The sequence below is a fragment of the Panthera leo genome, chromosome E1, assembly GCF_018350215.1.
Source record: "Panthera leo isolate Ple1 chromosome E1, P.leo_Ple1_pat1.1, whole genome shotgun sequence".
NCBI classification, from domain to species: Eukaryota; Metazoa; Chordata; class Mammalia; order Carnivora; family Felidae; genus Panthera; species Panthera leo.
In genome coordinates, this window is record NC_056692.1 from 49657473 (window position 1) to 49677365 (window position 19893).

At 46.0% G+C, this 19893-nt stretch overlaps 2 protein-coding genes across 2 annotated transcripts in view; both read right to left on the reverse strand.

The window, feature by feature from the left end:
- The window catches only part of FAM20A (FAM20A golgi associated secretory pathway pseudokinase), a 49496-nt gene extending 46593 nt beyond the window's left edge, over nt 1-2903 (reverse strand). The window contains exon 1 of the mRNA XM_042916498.1: nt 2512-2903. Within this exon, the coding sequence (XP_042772432.1) occupies nt 2512-2903 (392 nt within the window). The remainder of the gene's footprint in view (nt 1-2511) is intronic.
- Nucleotides 2904-17460: 14557 nt separating this feature from the next.
- Nucleotides 17461-17700, reverse strand: LOC122205892 (40S ribosomal protein S29-like). Its single transcript, XM_042914504.1, has one exon. It carries the CDS (start codon nt 17698-17700, stop codon nt 17461-17463), a length of 240 nt encoding a protein of 79 aa, XP_042770438.1.
- Nucleotides 17701-19893: the final 2193 nt, after the last annotated feature.

The window sequence follows — 19893 nt, forward strand, 5'->3', positions numbered from 1 at the left end:
ACCGACGACCCGACAGAAACATTTTCCCTGATTGCATTTTTCACTTGGATTGTGCCACACTTACTTACATTTTGGGGGAGACAGGAGTGGGTTGGGGAGGTCTGCAGAAAGCCTGAGGGTCCCATAGCACAAGACTGTCCACCCGACACGCGATATATCTTTTGCATATCAACTTAACCGAATAGGACACCCGATGAACAAATACTAATCGGAAACCTGAGACGTTCAAAACAACGTATAAGCCCCATCTTCCACTGAAATCGAAAAGGAATGTGCTGGGGGAAGAAGACGGGGCATTATCTACCTTTTATTGGTAGTGAGCTCACAGTTGTAGAAAGATACCTTCTGACTTCACATCATTACACACACATGGAGGGCTAGTCCGTGCAAGAGATAAGCCATTAGCAAGGTCATTCACTATTTCTTCCTTTGCTGTCTGTTCTAATTATCTGTCTGCAGCGAACTCTGGAGCCTTCCTTGGCCCTGCACGTTGGAAAAGGCATGCGGGCTTCATATTCATCAGGGCACTCTCTCGCTTAAGGTAATGGGGGACTGTCTCTCACAACAGAACAAGGCGCGTGATTCAAATTCACACTGGCTAATGAGTCTTCAGGTTCCGTTTTTAACCCTGCCATGAGTAACAATGCACATGCGTATTAATATCATCGCGCTGGCATTTACCATACAGTTCGGGTGAAGGTAGGTACCGAGATCCACTTTTGGTACTCGAGAGTGCAGGTTACTCATCCGTTTCAGCCACAAACCTCACTTGAGAGCTCAAGGATTAAAAGGGAGAGGGAAATAAATATCACAAGGGTCACATGCCCACCAACCCCACCAAACTACCCTGTTCCCTCCGAATACAGCAAGGTCACCAGCCCTCATTGGTCGATCCGCCATTAAATGACCAAAACCATTTCTGGCCAGTAAATGTGTCTTTGTGACACACAAGGGTGTAGAAATCAAGCTCCAAATCGATTGCCGGACAGATTGGTGAGGAAGATTTTTGCTTTTCTGCCCAAGCATTCCCCTAGGCTTTCCCTTCAGGACCAAAGTAACATGAAGAACCTGAAGGCGGCAAAAAGGTGCACACCGTGGGGTTACATTTGCCAAAGAGCCAGTGACTTTGCTAAGTCCCTTCACTTCTCAAATCTTCAACAGACGTGCGGACAATTTTCTAAGGGCAAAATTTCCTCGTCCTTCGATCCGGCCGCCCACGTTATGGACGAAATAAAGGTAATGCTGAAAATGACAGTGTCCGAGGAGCCATCTCCAAGTGCCTTTTTATTACGCACAATTACCCATGAAATGGAGAACCACTTCCTTCCTAATATAAAATCGTCAGCCATGGAGTTGCAGTTGAAATTCACCACAGTGATTTCAGCCAATAGCTCTCCATTTTGTGTCTTTTTTACTTTCTGAAAGCCCTCTCTCGGTCCTGGCACCACAGAATAACGAGCAAACAGTTAAACTGGGCTCGCACTGAGTTTCCACGGCGATTTATGGTCTACCCATCCTCCACAGGGACTCTGAAACCATCCGATGACATCTCATTTTGAAATCTCTTGCATTAAGGAAAGGGATGGGTGTGGTACATAAGTGAACTCTGGATGTGAGTGATATTTAGACAAGTCTGTACTTCAAAACAGAGCTCTAACTCATTTAACGTCCTCGGTCATTACCTGGGGATCTCAGTATCCACCACTGGGCCTTCTCCAAACCACCCCCCACCCCCCACATCCCCCGCGCCTTTTTACAAATATATCCTTCTAAATTTAAACCTAAATATGTTTGGTTTTTTTTCCCCCCTCTGCATTTTGCTTTGGATCTTAAAAATTCCCAGGTAGATTTTTATCTCCGTGCATGAAAGCATCAAGCCTGGAACCAAGTCTGCCCAAATCACCACAACACTAAAACCGCTTTCGGGTTCTAACACTCACCAGAGGGACAAGCCACGTTTTAAACAGAACGGATCAGGGCACCAACCACTTAGCTTTCTGCCCCAGCTGACCTCTTGTGATCTCTGACCTGGGCATTGGAGTAAGTTAAGAGAATGAGCTGGGTTTTCAGGGAGTAGCATTGCTTTCTGGAAGGCGCCCAGGTCTAAAGCTAAGTGCGGAATTCGAACCAGCTCTGGAGTTGGCTCTGTCTGGGAACCTATTCTGGATCGCCCAACTCCAGCCGCGGCTTCCCACATCGGGGCGAGGAGGATTGAAAGAGGCGGGTAGCCGGCCAGGGAACACAAGTGGGGCTCAGGAGTGAACCAGGAGCCCAAGGGGAGGGGCTCGGAGCATTTCCTGGCGGGGCTGCAGCCCAGAAACTTTTCCTCCCGCTGAGATGCGCTCGGGGCTGAGCTCTGCCGCCCGCCACGGCTGGTGGGGTCCGGGCAGGGCACACCCGCCGCGCCCGGGCGGAGCCGGAGCGCTGGGCGAAGCCGCGGCGGGCGGGGGCGGGGGGCGCGGCGGGGCCGGGCAGTGCGCGCGGCGGGCGCCTCGCGCCCGGGGTCCTCACCTGTTCCAGCGGGCCACCTTCCTCCGGTAGTACCGCAGCGCCTCCTGGCTGGCCAGGAGCGAGTCCTCCGGCCCGAGGAGCGGCGGCTCCTCCGGGACGCGGTACAGCGGGTGGGCGTAGAGGGCCTGCAGTTTGGAGCCGCGGCCGCCGCGCCGCTCGGGCCCGGGCCCGGCTCGGGAAAAGTTGCGCGCGGCCGCGCGGGGGGCCGGGGAGGCGGCGGCGGGGGCCGGGCCCGGGGAGGCGGCGCGGCGGGCGCACGGGCAGCCCCGCGGGTGCTCCCGGGGCCGCAGCTGGCGCCGCACCTGGGGCCAGAGGTGGAAGTAGAGGTCGGCGGAGAGCAGCGCGCCCAGCAGCAGCAGGGTCAGCAGGCGGTCCCGGCGCAGCGCGGGCATGGCCCCGCCGGGGCGCTCGGGCGTCTCCGGGGACCCGGGCGGGCGCTGGGCGCCGAGGGCCGGCCGGGGTCGATGGGGCCGCGGCGCTCACCGCGCGGGATCGCACCCCTCCCCCTCCTTGAGGGGTGTCGCCCCTGAACTTGGGGACCGGCGGCGCGGGGGCTCGCGGTGTTGCCGGGCGTCTCTTCTCCGCGTGGACTGGAGACCCGGGGATGGTGCCTCTGGGCCCCTGCTTCCGGCACCTTCTCTCCCCGCGCCGCCGGCCCGGGAGCCCGCGGCAGGGAAGGGCCGGGGGCGCGGGTGCCTGCTGTCCCCCGCGGGCGGACGGGCGGCGGGGCCGGGGGGCGACGGCGAGCGGGAGCGCGGGGAGCGGGCGGCGGCGCTCGCCTCCGGGCGGAGGAAGGCGGCTGCGGAGCCTGGGGCGTCTCTCCAGAGGATGCTGTCGCCTGGCGGCTGCTGCGACTGCTCCCGCGGCTCCTTCTGCGGGCGGCGGGGACGCCCGTGCCCCCGGCTGCTCTGGGCGAGCTCGTCTGCGCGCCCGACTCCTAGAGGCAGAGGTGACGCCGGGCCTCCCCCGCCTGGCCGGGCGCCCGCCCCTCCGCCCACTCGCAGCTGGCACCTGCCTCTGCCGCAAGCTCGCCAGCCAACTCCCGATGCCTCTGCCGGCTCTGCCCTTGCACCTTGTCACCCAACCCGCTGGGCGCGCCCATCCCCCTCGCCCCAGGCCTCCCACTTTCCCTGCTCAGGACTCAGTCCGGGCACTTTGGGGAGTCAGGGTGTGTGTGTGTGTGTGTGTGCGTGCGCGCGCGCAACCTTTTATTTTCATTTTTAGAAAAAAGACAATCCCCCGAAAGTCTTTCTCTTGTAAGATTCGCCAGATGGGTGTGTGTGTGTGTGTGTGCGCGCGCGCGCGCGCGCGTGTGTGTGCATTGTCTTTTCCCTCTTTGTATCTTCCCACCCGGCACATCTTAGGTCCATAACAACTACGTGCCCGGGTGCCTGGCACTTAGTAGGCACTCAGGAAATACCCAGTCAATGAAATTAAAAAGTTGGTCCTTTAAAAATAAGGCGCCACGTTTACCTAGAATCTTGGTGATTTCCTGTTTGGATGGAGTTTGATTCCAACTGTGCTTGTCCTTTACAAGGAGGAAATTTCTCCCGCACTCAAAGAGGGAGGGGCCGCCCGCTGACCCTCCTCTGAACTTTTGCATTTAGCTCGGTGTGAAAGTAGTCCACCCAAATGAATCACTGGAGGGCACATGTTATGTTTCCTCCTGATGGCTCGTGAAGTAATTCATGCTCCCCCCACATCATTTTCCTTTTGGGGAAGAGGGAGGGGGAGGGGGCAGGCCAGGCCTGAACTTCTGGCTCCTCTATTTAATGACCTGGGGCGCGCTTGGGGGGACAGGAGAGTGCAGTTCTGATCAGGGAGGCGGCCCCACCCTGCTGAATGTTCAAGAAAATACATCTTTGCCGTGAGTCGCCTGCCCAGACAGCAAAGATTCCCATGTATGTTCATCTTACTCTTTAACCCTCTCCTTCCCTTGCTGGAGTTAGGAATCCTCAGACACCCTTTGGCTTGTGGGTTCAGATCAGCCTTCTTTCCCCTGTGGTTCAGTGGGGGGCGGGGAAGGGGGGAGGTTCTTGTGTTCTTCGCCATCCCCTCCTCTGTCACTGAAAGATAATAATAGGACCTACCCCATAGGGTTGTTATGTGCTTGGAACAGCCCCCAGCACGTGGTAAATAAGTGGGAAATCTTTGTTTGCTAGAAGCAGTTAGGACTTCTTGGCTCCTGTAGCACACTGGGTTAAGTTAGATACAATTTATGAGTGGGACAAAAGACATAAAGTGTGAAAAAGCAGGCCAGACAGGGACCACTTTCAGGAGCACATCATGGCCTCAAAGCCCAGTCCTGGTGAGAAATCCCAAGATGATACCATGGGGATCATCTGGTACTGGGTATTTCCTGGGTATTTCACTCTGCTGCTGGCCTATGGTGGTGGTTATTTGTAAGCCTTGTTGAATGATCTCCATCTTTTTATTTGGAACCAACTTTCAACTGGTCCCTAATTTCTGAGAAACTTTGCAACTTCTTTTTCTCTTTTTTAATGTTTGTTTATTTTTAAGAGAGAGAGAGCGAGCGAGAGAGCCGGAGCGTAAGCAGGGGAGGGGCAGAGAGAGGGAGACACAGAATCTGAAGCAGGCTCCAGGCTCTGAGCTGTCAGCACAGAGCCCGACGCGGGGCTTGAACTCACAAACTGCGAGATTATGACGTGAGCCGAAGTTGGAGGCTTAACTGACTGAGCTAGCCAGAAGCCCCCAAATTTTGCAACTTCTGATGTGTCTGGTTAGGCATCATGGCGAGGGGATGGAGAAACCAGGCACACATGTGGCAGGACCGCTTTGCATTTTTCTGGGCTGGCCAAGGATATGGGCACGAAGCCATCACAGTCTTACGAGTCCAGTTCTCCTCCACTCCTGTGGCCATGCTTCCTTAGCACTCGCTTGTCTGACCTCAGTTCAGGGAACAATATTTTTAACTTGATTAGAGATTATCTAAGTACATTTCCCCTGCCCTATAATGGTCAAGGGCAAAACTGTATGTGGAAGTCAGATGTTAGGTGTGCATGAGGTCCGGGTGGGGGAGGTGAAATCCTAGGGGCAGGATGTCCTCAGTGTCCTCAGTGTCTTTTCCCTGCTCTCAGCAATGGGCCTGGCCCTTCTGTTCCTGCTCTGACTCTCCACATCTTGGCCCCTGGCTTCCTCACCCACATTTCTTCAGTCCACACCCAGATTATCCCCAACGCTGTTTGCCAGAGACATTGTTTCAAGCCTCTCGCTGTAAATCCAGCCCCACCCTTCCGTTCCCACTGCTCTCGACTGCATCCAGGGTCCCAACTTTTCTTGCTTAGACTCTTGCAAATAGGCTCCTCGGCTGGTCTCTCAGCTTCCGACATGGTCCCATTTCAGTGCCCACCTGTGTTATGATGTAATGAAAACTCTTGCCAGAGTGAGCTTTCTAGGATGCAGATACAGCGATGATGTCCTGTTGAAAAGCCTCCATGGCTTTGTGTCTGGCTTAGGCTACACGTCATGACGTCGCCCTTCATGTTTTGGCTTCTGTTTCCCCTTCCTGCCTCGTCTCCCACCTCTCCTTTAGATGCCGTTCAGGTTTCAGCCCATAATACTTTCTGCAATTCCCCGAGTGCTTCATGCACTCGTGGACATGCCTTTATTCAAAAACTCTTTTGCATTTCCCTACCCGGAGAATTGTCTGTCCAAGCTTTGGCCTCCTGTCCCACGTTCCCTGATGCTTTTCCTCATGCCCATTAAGCTCAATACCATGTACTCTCAGGTACCCTTCTAGCCCTTTCCATACACTCCTATTAAAGCGTTGACCAGGCTGTGTTTTGTTGTTTGCATGTGTGAGAGGTTGAACTATGCACCTTGCCAATTTATATGTTGAAATCCTAACCCTTAATACGTCAGAATGTGATCTTATTTGGAAATAGGGTCATTGCAGAGGTAATTAGTTAAGATGAGGTCATATTGGAACAGAGTGGGCCCTTCATCTAATATGACCAGTGTCCTTATAAAGAAGGGGAATTTGGACATTGAGCTAGGCACACAGGGGGATCTCCACATGAAGCCGAGGCCAGAGGTCAGACTCATGCTTCTAAAAGCCGCGGGGCGCCAAAGATGGCCAGCAAACCACCAGAAACTAGGTAAGAGGCAAGCAGCTGATTCTCCCTCATGATTTTTGGTAGAAACCATCCCTGTCAACATGTCGATCTCAGACTTCTGGCCTCCAGAACCATGAGCCGATACACTTCCACTGTTTAAGCTCCCCAGTTTGTGGTCCTTTGTGACAGCAGCCCAAACACACAATGCCCATGTCTGCCTTCCTCCCTCAAGTGCAGAGGGAGAGTGTTTCTTATCTCTGGACCCGAAGCTCTGAGGACAGGGCCCATCACTTGCAGGAGAAGTTTGTGCTCAGTGAATGAAGGCAAATCTTCGAGGGCAGGGATCTCAGGTTAGCTCTGCAATTGTAGCATATCACACAGGGCCTGGGACCCAGGAGGGGCTGAACTGTGGGTTACAATAAAATAACAGAGTTTTAGGGCCTGGAGGAGACACAGAAGGAGTATCAGACAGGGTTCCCGCCTTCAAGCATCTTTTATGGTTAGTAGAGAAGAGAGATCTGTCTGTACCTACGAGACAATCGAGAACAAGTCTGAGGCGGAAGGCTGGCCAGATTAGAGAATCTGTATCTCTGCATGAATTAAGGGGCAAAAGCAAAGGACACCCGTGTTTCCTTTTAGTCTAGCTAAATATCCAGCTCTCGATTTCCAGGAATTAAGTTGTGAGAACAACAGAGTCAGTATTTAAATGCAAGGGTTCCTCCATCTGTGAAGGTTATACTCTATTTTTATCTTGCACGTGTCTGTATGCTGCTTAAAACACGACTCCTTGTTTCTTGTTTGGGTGGCTGGTTTCCTACACTAGACTGTAACTCTGCATACGGGGCCAACACACTTTCTTCTTTTCCCTGCTTTTATAGGCTCTCGTACACAGCAAGGCATACAGCTGAGAATTCACACATTCCTGTGGAATAAATACGATTTGTGTATGTGGGTCTGTGCATGTTCATGCCTACGGGGGGCAGGGCGGTCAAGAAGTGTATTTAGAGTAAAAATCTGGGCTTATAAAATCTGGTTCTAGGTAAATGTTAACTATTATATTTAACTGGAACATCTAAATCTTAGGCATCTTAATGGGCCTATTGAAAAGGCTATAGCTAAGAGACGTATGATGAACTCTGTGCTAAATGGAATTAGCTGCGTCCCTAAGAGTTGTTGTTACTATACAGATGGGGGAAGGGGCATGTGACTGTTACCTTCTAGCTGTCTCAGCTATCCCTGAGAGAGGAGGAAGGCGGTTCTGTACTCTACATGGCATGCAAGAGTACGGATCCCGAATGCAGCGAGATAAAGAAATGATTTGGTGTCATATCCAGTCTCTTCTTTTATGCAGAACTTTCTTTTATTTTTTTTAAATTTTTAAAATTTTTTTTTAATGTTTATTTATTTTTGAGACAGAGAGAGACACAGCATGAGCAGGGAAGGGGCAGAGAGAGAGGGAGACACAGAATGTGAAGCAGGCTCCAGGCTCTGAGCTGTCAGCACAGAGCCCGACGCGGGGCCCGAACTCATGAACTGTGAGATCATGACCTGAGCTGAAGTCAGACGCTTAACCGACCGAGCCACCCAGGTGCCCCCAGAACTTTCTTTTAATGACCAAGACATGATGCTTCAACTTCGGCCAGACATTTTCTCCAAGTTTAGCCCCTGCCTCAGAATTACCTGCGGTGTTTATACAAATGCAAATTCCAGGCTCCCACGCTAGATCTAGTGAATCAGAATTTTTGGAAGTGGACCCAGGAATGTATAATTTCAATAAGCTGATTCGTATCAGCGTGTAAGATTCTGTGCACACAGAAGTCCAATTCTGATACCACTGAGGTTGGGGAATCTTTGGTGCTAATGAGAACAGTCATAGATTTGATTTCAAATGATTCTGCTAGGATCCATTGTGCAATGTTGGCCATCCACCTGTGTCATAAGGTCATGGGGGACACCAGAGAGAGTGTGTCTGGCCCAACATGATCTATCTCGGCTATGGCTGCTGGGCAAAACAAACAAACAATCCCAGTGCAAATGGCAGGTATGTAGTGTGATCTTGCTGTAAAACGTCATGTCTTTGCTTATTAGTAAATTTCCTTTGGGAAACTGAATTAGTTTCTCTGGCCCCAGTTTTCTCATCTGAAACGTGAAATAGAGAAATGAGTGATCCCTAAGGCCCCTTTCAGTTCTAGAAAATGATAATTTTACCATTTTGTCTTGTATGAAGCACATAGTAATGAAGCTTTTTGTGCACGACCTATTCTTACTATATACCAAATGATTGAGATAGCAAGCCAGCGCATTATATAGGAAGAGTAAGAGCACTGAACTTGAGAGTCAAGAAGCTTAGATTTTGGCCCTGGCTCAGCAGCATAGGGGAAAATTGTTTAATGTCTCTGGGCTTCATTTTTCTACCGTGTAAAATGACTACTTGAAGTCAGAAAATTTCAAAATTCCATTCCAGAATGAATTTCCTCTAGGAATGATGATGAAATGTCAACAAAAACGAAGAGAAGCCATTGCCAGCAGCCCTGCTCCAACAGAAACATGAAAGCAAGTTATTCAGATGGATTGCAAATAACACTGGAGGGAAACTTGGAACATCAAGACTGAAGGAAGAGCAACAGAAATGGTAAAAATCTGGCGGGTAGATATCCTCTTCAGCTCTTTAAAATATGTATGGTGGTTGAAAGCAAAAGTTATAATTATGGAGTTTTAACACATATAGACTTAATAATCACTACAACATAAGGGACCTATATGCTGGTAAGGGTTCTATATTCCACTCGAAGTGGGGAAATATTAACTCTAAGTAGATTGAAAAGGGTTAAGTTTGTATATTTAATCCCTACCATGACCACTAAAAAAAAAACCACCCTAAGATATAATCAAAACTCAATAGATATATTAAAATGGAACATTACAAATATTCCAGCCATACACAAGAAAGTAGGAAGGGGGAAAGAGTGAAACAAAAAACAGAGGGAACAAACAAAAAATAAATTATAAAATGGTAGACCTAATGCAAATATATTAATAACAACATTAAATGTAAGTGGTCTAAATACACCAAATAAAAGACTGAGATCATCAGAATGGGTTAAACGGAAGCAAGCAAACAAACAAAAAGCCAAGACCAATAAATATTTAAAAAAAACCTGGACCTATGATAAGTTGACTATAAAAAACCAGATGTAAATATAATGACACAGGAAAGTTAAAAATGAAAGCATAGAAAATGATATACCAGGCAAACATTAATGAAACAAAATCTGGGATGATGATATTAATATCAGACAGGGTAGACTGTAGAGCAAGAAAGACATCAGGGATAGAAAGAAACATTACGTAATGATGAAAGAGTCAATCCAGTGATACCAGTGATACCAGTGGGATCATACCAGTGATACCAATCTTAAGTTTGTATGTCTCTAACAACAGAGCTTCAAGGTACATGAAGTAAAACTAATAAGCCCGACTGGGTGTTGCATGTAAGCAATGAATCATGGGAATCTACTCCTGCAGCCAAGAGCACACTGTATATATACACTGTGTGCTAGCTAACTTGACAACAAATTATATTAAAAAAAAAATCAACATAAAAAAAACTAATAAGCCTGGAAAGAGAAATGGACAAATCCAACAATTATGGCTGGAGTCTTAAACTTTTTTTTTTCTCTCTGCAATTAATAGAACAAGTAGGCGAGGATATAGAGGAACTGACCAATGCCATCAACCAACTGGATCTAACTGTTGTATGTAGTGCACTCAACTCAACACAGGGCATATTATTTTTAAGTGTACGTGACAGTTAACAAGACTGACTATACCCTGGGTTATAAAACAAACATTCGCAAATTTAAAAGAATAAAAAATCATACAAATTTTGTTCTCTGATCATAACAGAATTAGACCAGAAATCAATTACAGAGAGATAACTGGTAAATACTTAAGAACTTGGAAAGATAACCATATGATTCCCATCTGACTGGGTATTTGCCGAATCCCGTGACCAGGTATTTGTCGAAATTAATTGAAACCATATGGGTGCATAAGGGCCTGTTTGGGAAGATTTATAAATTAAATCTTTATTAATTTATTGGCACCTTTATTAACAATTGCCCAAAATTGGAAATAACACAAATGGCTTTCAATGGGCAAAACGGATGAACCAACTGGTGTATACCCAGTGTATACCTTGCGTCTCAAGGTAGTATGCTGAGTGAAAGAAACCAGTCTCAAAAGTTAATATGTTGTATGATTACGTTATGATATCCTAGAAATGGGAAAATTATGACAACAGAGAATAGCCGTTGGTTGGCAGGTGGTAGGGACAGTGACAAAGTAGTGACTACAAAGGAGCAGCCTGGGGGAGTCGCTTCTGATTATGGAATGCTTCTGTATCCTTATTGTTGTGATGGTGGTCAAGTCAGTCTATACACGTGTTAAAATTCACAGAGCTATACATTTTAAACAGGTCGACTTGATTGGTCATATTATTCTTCTAACTCTATATTAAGAACAAAATAAAATAAAAAAACAAAGCATTCATGCACTTATCTCAAAGAATTTCCCCCACCATCTGGCTTCTAATAATAAAGAATGGCAAAATATCTAATTGTCTATCTATACGAGAATAAATAAGTAAGTTGTGGCATGCTTAGACAGTGGGTAGCAGCAGTTAAAATGAAGGAACTATAACTATATTTTTCTCAACATGGATACAACTTTAAGTTGTAAAAAGCTATGAATACTTATATACAATATATATGTGTGTGTATATACGTATATGTATGTGTGTGCATAGCAGTATGATACTTTAGATACGCCTCAAAACTGGCAGAGTAATTCTTGATATTATTTATGGGTAAATATATATGTAGCAAAATGATAAAAACAAGCATGAGAATGATGAACACAAAATTCAGGATAGGGGTTACTGGTCATATATGAGATCAAAGAGAGGGGGGATTGTTGCAGATTATATACGGGGCATTGAAAGTATCCATAATGATTTATTTCTCAGCAGAAAAGAGCAGCAGGATATATTACAAAATGTTCAAATTTGACGAAGTTGGGTGGTGAGTATGTGGATGTTAGTCATGTTGTTCTTTATACTTTTCTGTATACTTAACAATATTTCATTAAAAGCTTGACTTGAGGGGCGCCTGAGTGGCTCAGTCAGTTAAGCGTCCGACCTCGGCTCACGTCATGATCTTGAGGTTTGTGGGTTTGAGCTCTGCGTGGGGCTCTGTGCTGATGGCTCAGAGCCTGGAGCCTGTTTCAGATTCTGTGTCTCCCTCTCTCTCTGCCCTTCCCCCGCTCGCACTCTTTGTCTCTCTCTCTCTCAAAAATAAATAAACATTGAAAAATTTATAAAAGCTTGACTCGAGTTGCCTTGTGGTCTCATATCCTGGGTTATTCTATCTTCTTAAAGAGACAATTGAGCTAAAGTGTTGGGCTTTGATATGGAGGTTAAGTGTGTTACTACAGGTCAGCAGTCAAGGAATTTGCACTGTTTTCTTTTTTTTTTTAGGTTTATTATTTATTTTTGAGAGAGAGGGAGAGAGAGAGAGAATGCAAGTGGAGGAGGGGCAGAGAAAGAGGGAGAGAGAGAATCCTGAGCAGGGCTACGTGCTCTCGGCACAGAGCCCCACGTGGGGCTCGATCTCACAAATCACGAGATCGTGACCTGAGTCGAAATCAAGAGTCGGTCGCTTGACTGACTGAGCCACCCAGCCACCCCTGCACTATTTTATTCTCAAAGGAGGTACATGATAGAGGGCAAAGAATCTGTGGAAGAACAATCTTGACTTGAATTAGCTGTAGGTACATTTTGAATTGGAAGAGATCTATATCCTTATGTATAGCTGTTCTGTTCTTCTAGGCAGCACCCTTGTGCATGTTATGCAAGCTTCATATGTCAGACTGGGTAACAACAGATGCGTTTTCTCTGTTTCAATTCTTACAGCGCAGCTATTTTCAGAAGGCAGGAAGTTGGATTGGGGGGTGGTCTTTGGATAGTCATGTCTTCAAGTATTTTAACTTTGTCCGACCACTCCTCGTCCACTATGTGAACTCACAGCCAGTGGGTGAGACCAGCATTAAAGAAACGAAACACAAATAAATATCTTGCTCTGGCTCAAAGTTCAGCCTCAGACTACCAGTACGGCTAAAATAAATACAAATGACTCCAAAACGCTCTGAAAATTAACACGGGTCTTAACTCCATCACTTTTAAGGGAGAGGTGAGATTTAGATTACTGAGCTATAGGATGATTAGCCTACCTTTGTAAACATCTCCAATATATAGATCTGGCCTCACAAAGTCCATGCTTTATGGTCTCACTTTCTTCTTTTCTTCCCCTCCATCTCACACCCCTGCAAACTCAAGCCCACCATTCTCAACCCTTCACTTTATTCCCCCCCACCCCAGTCTTTTTGTATGTAGGGTGACGTGCTCTGCTTGTTCTGGCTCCCATTCTCCTGGACCCCAACACGTTTCCTACAGAGTTCAGCCCAGCAGAGGTCTGTTAGCTGTCTGGGTCATTAAAGAATCCTCCCTTCCTCGAAGGAAGGCTTCAAATATTTGTAACACAATATTATAATATTTTAGCCCTGGTTGACAAAAAAATTCTAAAATTACCAGTTGTGGTAAGTGCAGTTGCATTATCTTAACTCTCTTCGTGCTGTTTTGTTTTGGGTTTGGAAGCAAAGATGAAAGGTGTAAAAAAATGATGAATCATTTTGGAAGCAGACGGATGACTATGGCCCATCTCTGTGCCCAACTGGTCATGCAGTCTCCTCTCTGGGTCACAGTCTCACATTCACAAGCTTCAACCACATGCCCTTGATAGTAAGGAAAAGGCAGATGGACCCTATGGTCTCTACACTCTCCCCCCATTCTTCCCAAACGTTGTGAGTAAAAATTTGAACTGACGGTCTAGCTCATGGTTTGACACGGGTTCTCCCAATGAGACAGGGTATATAAAAAAAAAAAGTCATGATTCCCCTATCCTTGAAGATACAAGAACTCTGGCCGCCATGACCAGGCACATGCGATGTGTCCTCATTTCTTTTTGGTGTTCTAGAAGCAGCCTGAGAGAGATGAGTCTGTGGTCAGGCCTGGGTTACTGTGGTTACAGAGAGATAAGCTCTTTCCAGAGTTGATTGCTCAGCTCTGCTAAAGAAGGTAACAAGTCACCAGCAGCAGTCACGTGTAGTCAGAGAAAGGGCTCAGCGGCACCTGAGTTTCATGATGTATACATATTTAATTATATACATAATGCACGAATGCTTTCCCTTTGTAAAATATTTGGACAGTGTGCAAGGTTTCAGAGCAATAAGTGAAAGTTCCCTTTCCTTCCCCCTCTTCCCATCTTATTCCTTTCCCCAGAGGTAACCATTGTGGCTTTGATATGACTCCTTCCAACACAACATATACTCACATAGTTTTATATTCTACCTTACTAGCCATCAAAGAAACGCAAATGAAAACAATTGACAAGGGATACCTTCCTTCTTATCATATTTTCTCTGCCAGACAAGAAGAAAAATATCCAGGGTTGGTAAGGGCTTGGGGAAGGAGTTGCCAGTCGGAGCAGTTGTTCTAGAAGTTGATTTGGTCACATAAGTGCATTGAGACTTTACGTCAGTAGGGTCAGGGTCAGTTAGGAGATTGAAAGCGCACAGGTTATTTGAACAAGAAAGATTTAATCAAAAGACATGTTGGGGCACTTGGGTGGCTCGGTCGGTTGAGCGTCCAGCTTCGGCTCAGGTCAGGATCTCACGGTCCGTGGGTTCGAGCCCTGCGTCGGGCTCTGTGCTGATGGCTCAGAGCCTGGAGCCTGCTTCAGATTCTGTGTCTCCCTCTCTCTCTGCCCCTCCCCTGCTCACACTCTGTCTCTGTCTCTGTCTCTCTCAAAAATAAACATAACCCCCCCCCCAAAAAAAAAGAAAACTATTGGTGGTGTTGGTGAGTGTGTCCTAGAAGTGTGCGTGGAGCTAGTCTGTGAGGGCTGCTGGTTTCCCAAGTCGCATTAAAAAATTGAGAACTGGGACCCAAAAAGGAAGTGTCTTCCTGGTCCTGCTGTCTTGCGGTATTCGTCTAGTGCCCTCCACTGACAAGCCTATCATGTGCCCACCCAACAGCAGAGATAGGTTTGCAGGGTCCAGTTCCAGGGTCAGAAAGCAGGGGTCAATTTGGATCTGAGAGACGAGAAATTGATAACTGGCACACATTTTAACCTCTGGATTCCATTTTGTAAAATTTAAGGGAATAATTTAAAATATGCGTAAGTATGTAACTGAAGAACGGTGATGGCAGTATAGGGAAAAAATGCAAACAAGCTCAATGTTCGAAGATGGAGAACAGTGTGAGCAAAATAGTGGCTCATTTATAAAATGCGGACATATTCATTTATTATCATGAAAAATGTTTATATTATTAGGTGAAAAAGTATGTTAATAACAACTTTTATATTATGGCCCATTAAAATATTCATATACATATATTCATGTACGCATAAAAAGTTTTTGAAAGGTTTAGTATCTTTTTTTTAAAGACATCTTATTCGTCAACTTCTTGATACAATATCTGGTTGTTCAGTAAACATTTACGGAACAGATGTATTGTTTTGGTTTCTGAAGGCTGCTACAACAAATTAGCACACGGTCGATGGCTTAAAATATCAGCCATTTAGGGGCGCCTGGGTGGCTCAGTCGGTTGAGCGTCTGACTTCAGCTCAGGTCACGATCTCACGGTTCGTGAGTTCGAGCCCCACGTCAGGCTCTGGGCTGATGGCTCAGAGCCTGGAGCCTGCTTCCGATTCTGTGTCTCCCTCTCTCTCTGCCCCTCCCCCATTCATGCTCTGTCTCTCTGTCTCAAAAATAAATAAACATTAAAAAAATTTTTTTTTTAAATTAAAAAAAAAAATATCAGCCATTTATTCCCACACTCTGGACACTATATATCTAAAATCAAGGGCCATACCCTCTCTGAAGGTTCCAGAAGAGACACCTTGCTTATCTCTCCCAGCTTCTGGAGGCTCCAGACATTCCTTGGCCTGTGGCTGTATCTCTCCATTCTCTTCTCTGCCTTCACATGGCTTTCTCCTCTGTCTATGGTTCTCCTCTCCTTATGGGAACAATTGTCCCGGGAGTTAGAGCCTAGCAGATAATCCAGACTGATTTCATTTTGAGATCCTTAATGTAATTACATTGGCAAAGAACCTTTTCCACATAAAGGCACATTCACAGGCTCTGGGCAGATACATCTTTTGGAGAAGTGGTGAGCACCATTCAACCCACTACATGTATGAATGAATACATTTTGTAGTGATTTCCTTGGGTGGTAGGATTAATGCATAATCTAAGTTTTCTTTTCTTCTCCTTCTCCTCCTCCTTCCTCTTCTTTACCAGTATTTTTATGATTTTTATGCACAGATCTTTTTAAAAAATTTTAATGTTTACTGACTTTTGAGAGAGAGAGAGAGAGAGAAAACAGGGAGGGGCAGAGAGAGAGGGAGACACAGAATATGAAGCAGGCTCCAGGCTCTGTACTATTAGCTCAGAGCCCAACGCTGAGCCCACGAACCATGAGATCGTGACTTGAGCTGAAGTCGGACGCTTAACCGACTGAGCCACCCAGGTGCCCTGCAGAGATCTTTATGTTACTTTTTAAATAAGTAGAAAATGAAAAAGTACTTGGGGTATGAAAATTACTGAGAAAATCCTGAGAAGTCCTGAGTTCATCATCTTAAAGATATGGTTGAACCCATAGTTCACAAAACCCTGAACAGCTGTACCCACCTGGGGAAAGAAACAGGAGGAGAAAATAAAAAGGCTCAGGAGAAGGGGCACATTCATCCCAGAATACCTACGTTCATTTATGCCTCGGGACAGACCTGAAGAGCTCCCAGCTGAAAGCTGGACCTAGGGAAGCTGGGAAGCAGGAATCCCGGCCTGGCCTTCTGGGCATCCGAGTTGAGCAACCTTGTGGTCTGTGCAACACTCACTATTTGGAGCCACAGACCAAGTTTTTTGTTCTTTTTCAGTGCAGCCCTGCCCCTCCTCCTTTTTCTCCTTGTTCTCTTGCTCTGATTCTTTGATGAATTCCTAAGGGAGATGTTGTTCCATTAAAACAGGAAAGTCTGTGCTGTCGAAAGGCATTTTAAAATGCTCCTGTCTTCTTTCACCGAGAGAGGCGATCTGTCCAAAAAGAAAGGAAAACAAGGGAGTTTGGGCATAATCACCTTTTTTATTTCTCTTAAAGCATGTTTTATTTCCAGCCTCTTTTGAAAACCAATCGGTTTTTTGCTCTTAAGCTTAAAGTTTAAAGCTAGGCTAAAACATGGATGAGTATCCAATGCTGAGTTCAACATTTTATCTTCTGGGTAGGAGATACATTTTTAAAAATTAGGTTAATTAAAAATAACCGTTGCCTATCGATGTAAAGAAAAGGAGAGCATTTATCATGAATGTTAAGTCATCGTTTGAGTTCATATTGACCCGTAGTGATGTTAACGCAATGAGGTGTCAGTTAACATACTATGAATGAATAATAATGAATGAATGAATACCTGAAATGTAAGAAGAGACCATGCTTTTTTAAAAAAAATGGTTACTTATTTTGAGAGAGAGCGTGCGCACAAGTGAGTGGGGGAGGGACAGAGAGAGAGAGAGAGAGAGAGAGAGAGAGAGAGAATCCAAAGTAGGCTCCACACTGAGCGCAAGCCTGACACAGGGGATCAGTCTCACGACCTGAGCCAATGTCAAGAGGAGGACGCTTAACCAACTGAGCCACTCACACGCCCCAGATTATGCTTCTTTTTCATCATGGAAATATTTTTATTTTATGAAAAAAGAGTGAGCATTAAGGTGGGTATCTTGGGTATCTGCAGTTAAGGTGTATGTCTTGGATGATCCATTCAAGGAAGTTCGCTTCAACCAACTTAACGAAACCTATACCCTTCATGGACTGACAGAAACACGGGCGGCACATATTGAGGCCACATTTCCTGATCGGACTGTGCTGGTTTGAACAGATGTGACAAGAGTGAGAACCCCGGCCACATTTTCTCCGATAACTCCAGTAGAGTCGCCGGTGACCCATTTTGCTTTCTTGGATGTAATGAGGCAAAAACATACCATGCTTTTTAAACTAGGGCAGGGGTTGGTGATTTTTTTTTTTTTTTCCTGTTAAGGGCCGGATAGTAAATATTTTAAGCTTTGTAGGCCAGATGGTCTCTGATGCAGTGATTCAACTCTGCCATTGTAGTAGGAAAGCAGCCACAGGTAATAGCTAGGTTCAGGAGCATGGAGCATTTATTGGAGCATTCCAATAAAACTTTATTGACAAAAACCGGCGGTGGGCCAGATTTAGTCCATGGGTGGTAGTTTGCTAACCCCTGAGAGAGAAGCTCAGAGAATTGCAAGAGTATACCGATAATCGTGGCTCTCCAGAACCGGAGAAAGCAGATTTTGATCTGCTCTGTTGTTTCCTCATAAGAAGGAAATGCCAACATATTGGCAGATCTATGTGCTTTTTTTGGAAGATTAATCTGGCTTAAATGATGAGTGATGTAAAAGGAAGAACGAGAAAATGAACCCTTATATTTGTGAAATGAATGGTTCGATTCTCAGAAACCAGGATCTTGTCAGTTAATTCTATTGGCAATACTTTTGGCCATTATCATCTTGGAACAGATTTAATACTTGATTTATAAGCTCATCTTATTATATGAAGCTTTTGCCATACAGAGTTATGTGTTCAATGGCTATGGTTTATGCCATAATATAGCTGGATTTGGAAAATGATTCATAATGACATACATAAGGGGATTTAAATGAATTCCTTTACCTATGGTTTATTCATCCCTGTTCGTTTTTCCTAAATAATATTTGATTGCAAGATAAAATTTAAGAGGAAAGTAAGACAATAGAAGTGGGTGATATTTTGGAGGGATTGTTGATGGGCTATGGTTATATTCTGGGTTAAGAGATATTTAATTCTTTTTTCATGTTTATTTGTTTTTGAGAGACAAAGAGACAGAGCGCAAGTGGGGGAGGGGCAGAGAGAGAGGGAGACACAGAATCCAAAGCAGGCTCCAGGCTCCGAGCTGTCAGCACAGAGCCCGGCGCAGGGCTTGAACTCACAAACTGTGAGATCGCGACCGGAGCCGAAGTTGGCTGCTATCCGACTGAGCCACCCAGGCGCCCTGGGTTAAGAGATTTAAAAAAAAAGAAAAGAAAAAAACACAACAAAAAACCCAGGGAGGACTGAGCACGTGAACTGGAAAGGGAATGGCTTTGAGTAAGAATGCTTGTATTTCGTAGTTTTAGTTAGTTGAGGAAATCACTAACCTCCTGCGTCTTTACTCTGAGATTGGATGATTGAATGCTCATTCAACCAAATCAAATATTGCATGTGAACGCATGTAGCCTCTTGCTATCCTTTGCAGCTGTTGGGTTCTCTGGGATGCAGAAATGCAGAGGTAGGAGGGCAAAAGTCTTCCTGCCCAGAGGGAACCATCTGACTGTGATGTAGATCGATGGTCTCTACCAGAGCCGTGCAGATCTCTGTAGCAAAGACTGCCTGTTCAGGGAGCTCTGTGTTGGTAGGGATTTGGGGCCATGCGTTGCTCAGTCATTGGCAGAGATGCCCTACGAAGTGGTCTTGGCTACCACTGCCTCACTCATTAATGGCCTTGAAAGCTGAGAAGGGGCCAACGGCTGGAGGCGGTCAACCAGACATATTCTTGCCGTGAGTCCTTCCTTGAAGCGGGGGGTCTGAAGGGCACATCTCTAGACATGACACATTCTTTCAGTTTTCTGACTCTTCCTTTCAAGCCTCATTAGCTGTCTCATCTTCCTCCGCCTTTGCAGTGAGGTTCCCAGAAATCTCTCTATGCTATAGACTCTTCTGGAAGATTGCTTCCACTTACATGGCACTAATATGGCTTGTTATCATCGCCTATGCCAGGGACTACTTATACATTTGGTGCATCAGATAGGATGACAGTTGGGGGCATAAAACATAAAACTGGAATAACAGTGGTTTAAATGTAAAATGAGTTTGTATGTTCTCAGTGCAGAGTCAGAAGGGTGGCTTCCCCGCCAGAAACCCAGGATCCTTCTATCATTCTACCTTAAAATCCTAGTGTATGGCTCCCGTGTTCAAGATCACATGATGGTCAAAGTGGCTGGTGGACCTCCCCCGCTCACAGTCTTGCTCTTAGCAGAAGAAAAATGAGGGAGTGGAAGGAGCAGAGAGAGCCTATCTCCCATCTGAGTCAGCCAAATTTAA

Excerpts from the sequence above, each read along its gene's own strand:
- LOC122205892 (XM_042914504.1), bottom strand. The coding sequence starts at position 17,700 with ATGGGTCACCGGCGACTCTACTGGAGTTATCGGAGAAAATGTGGCCGG.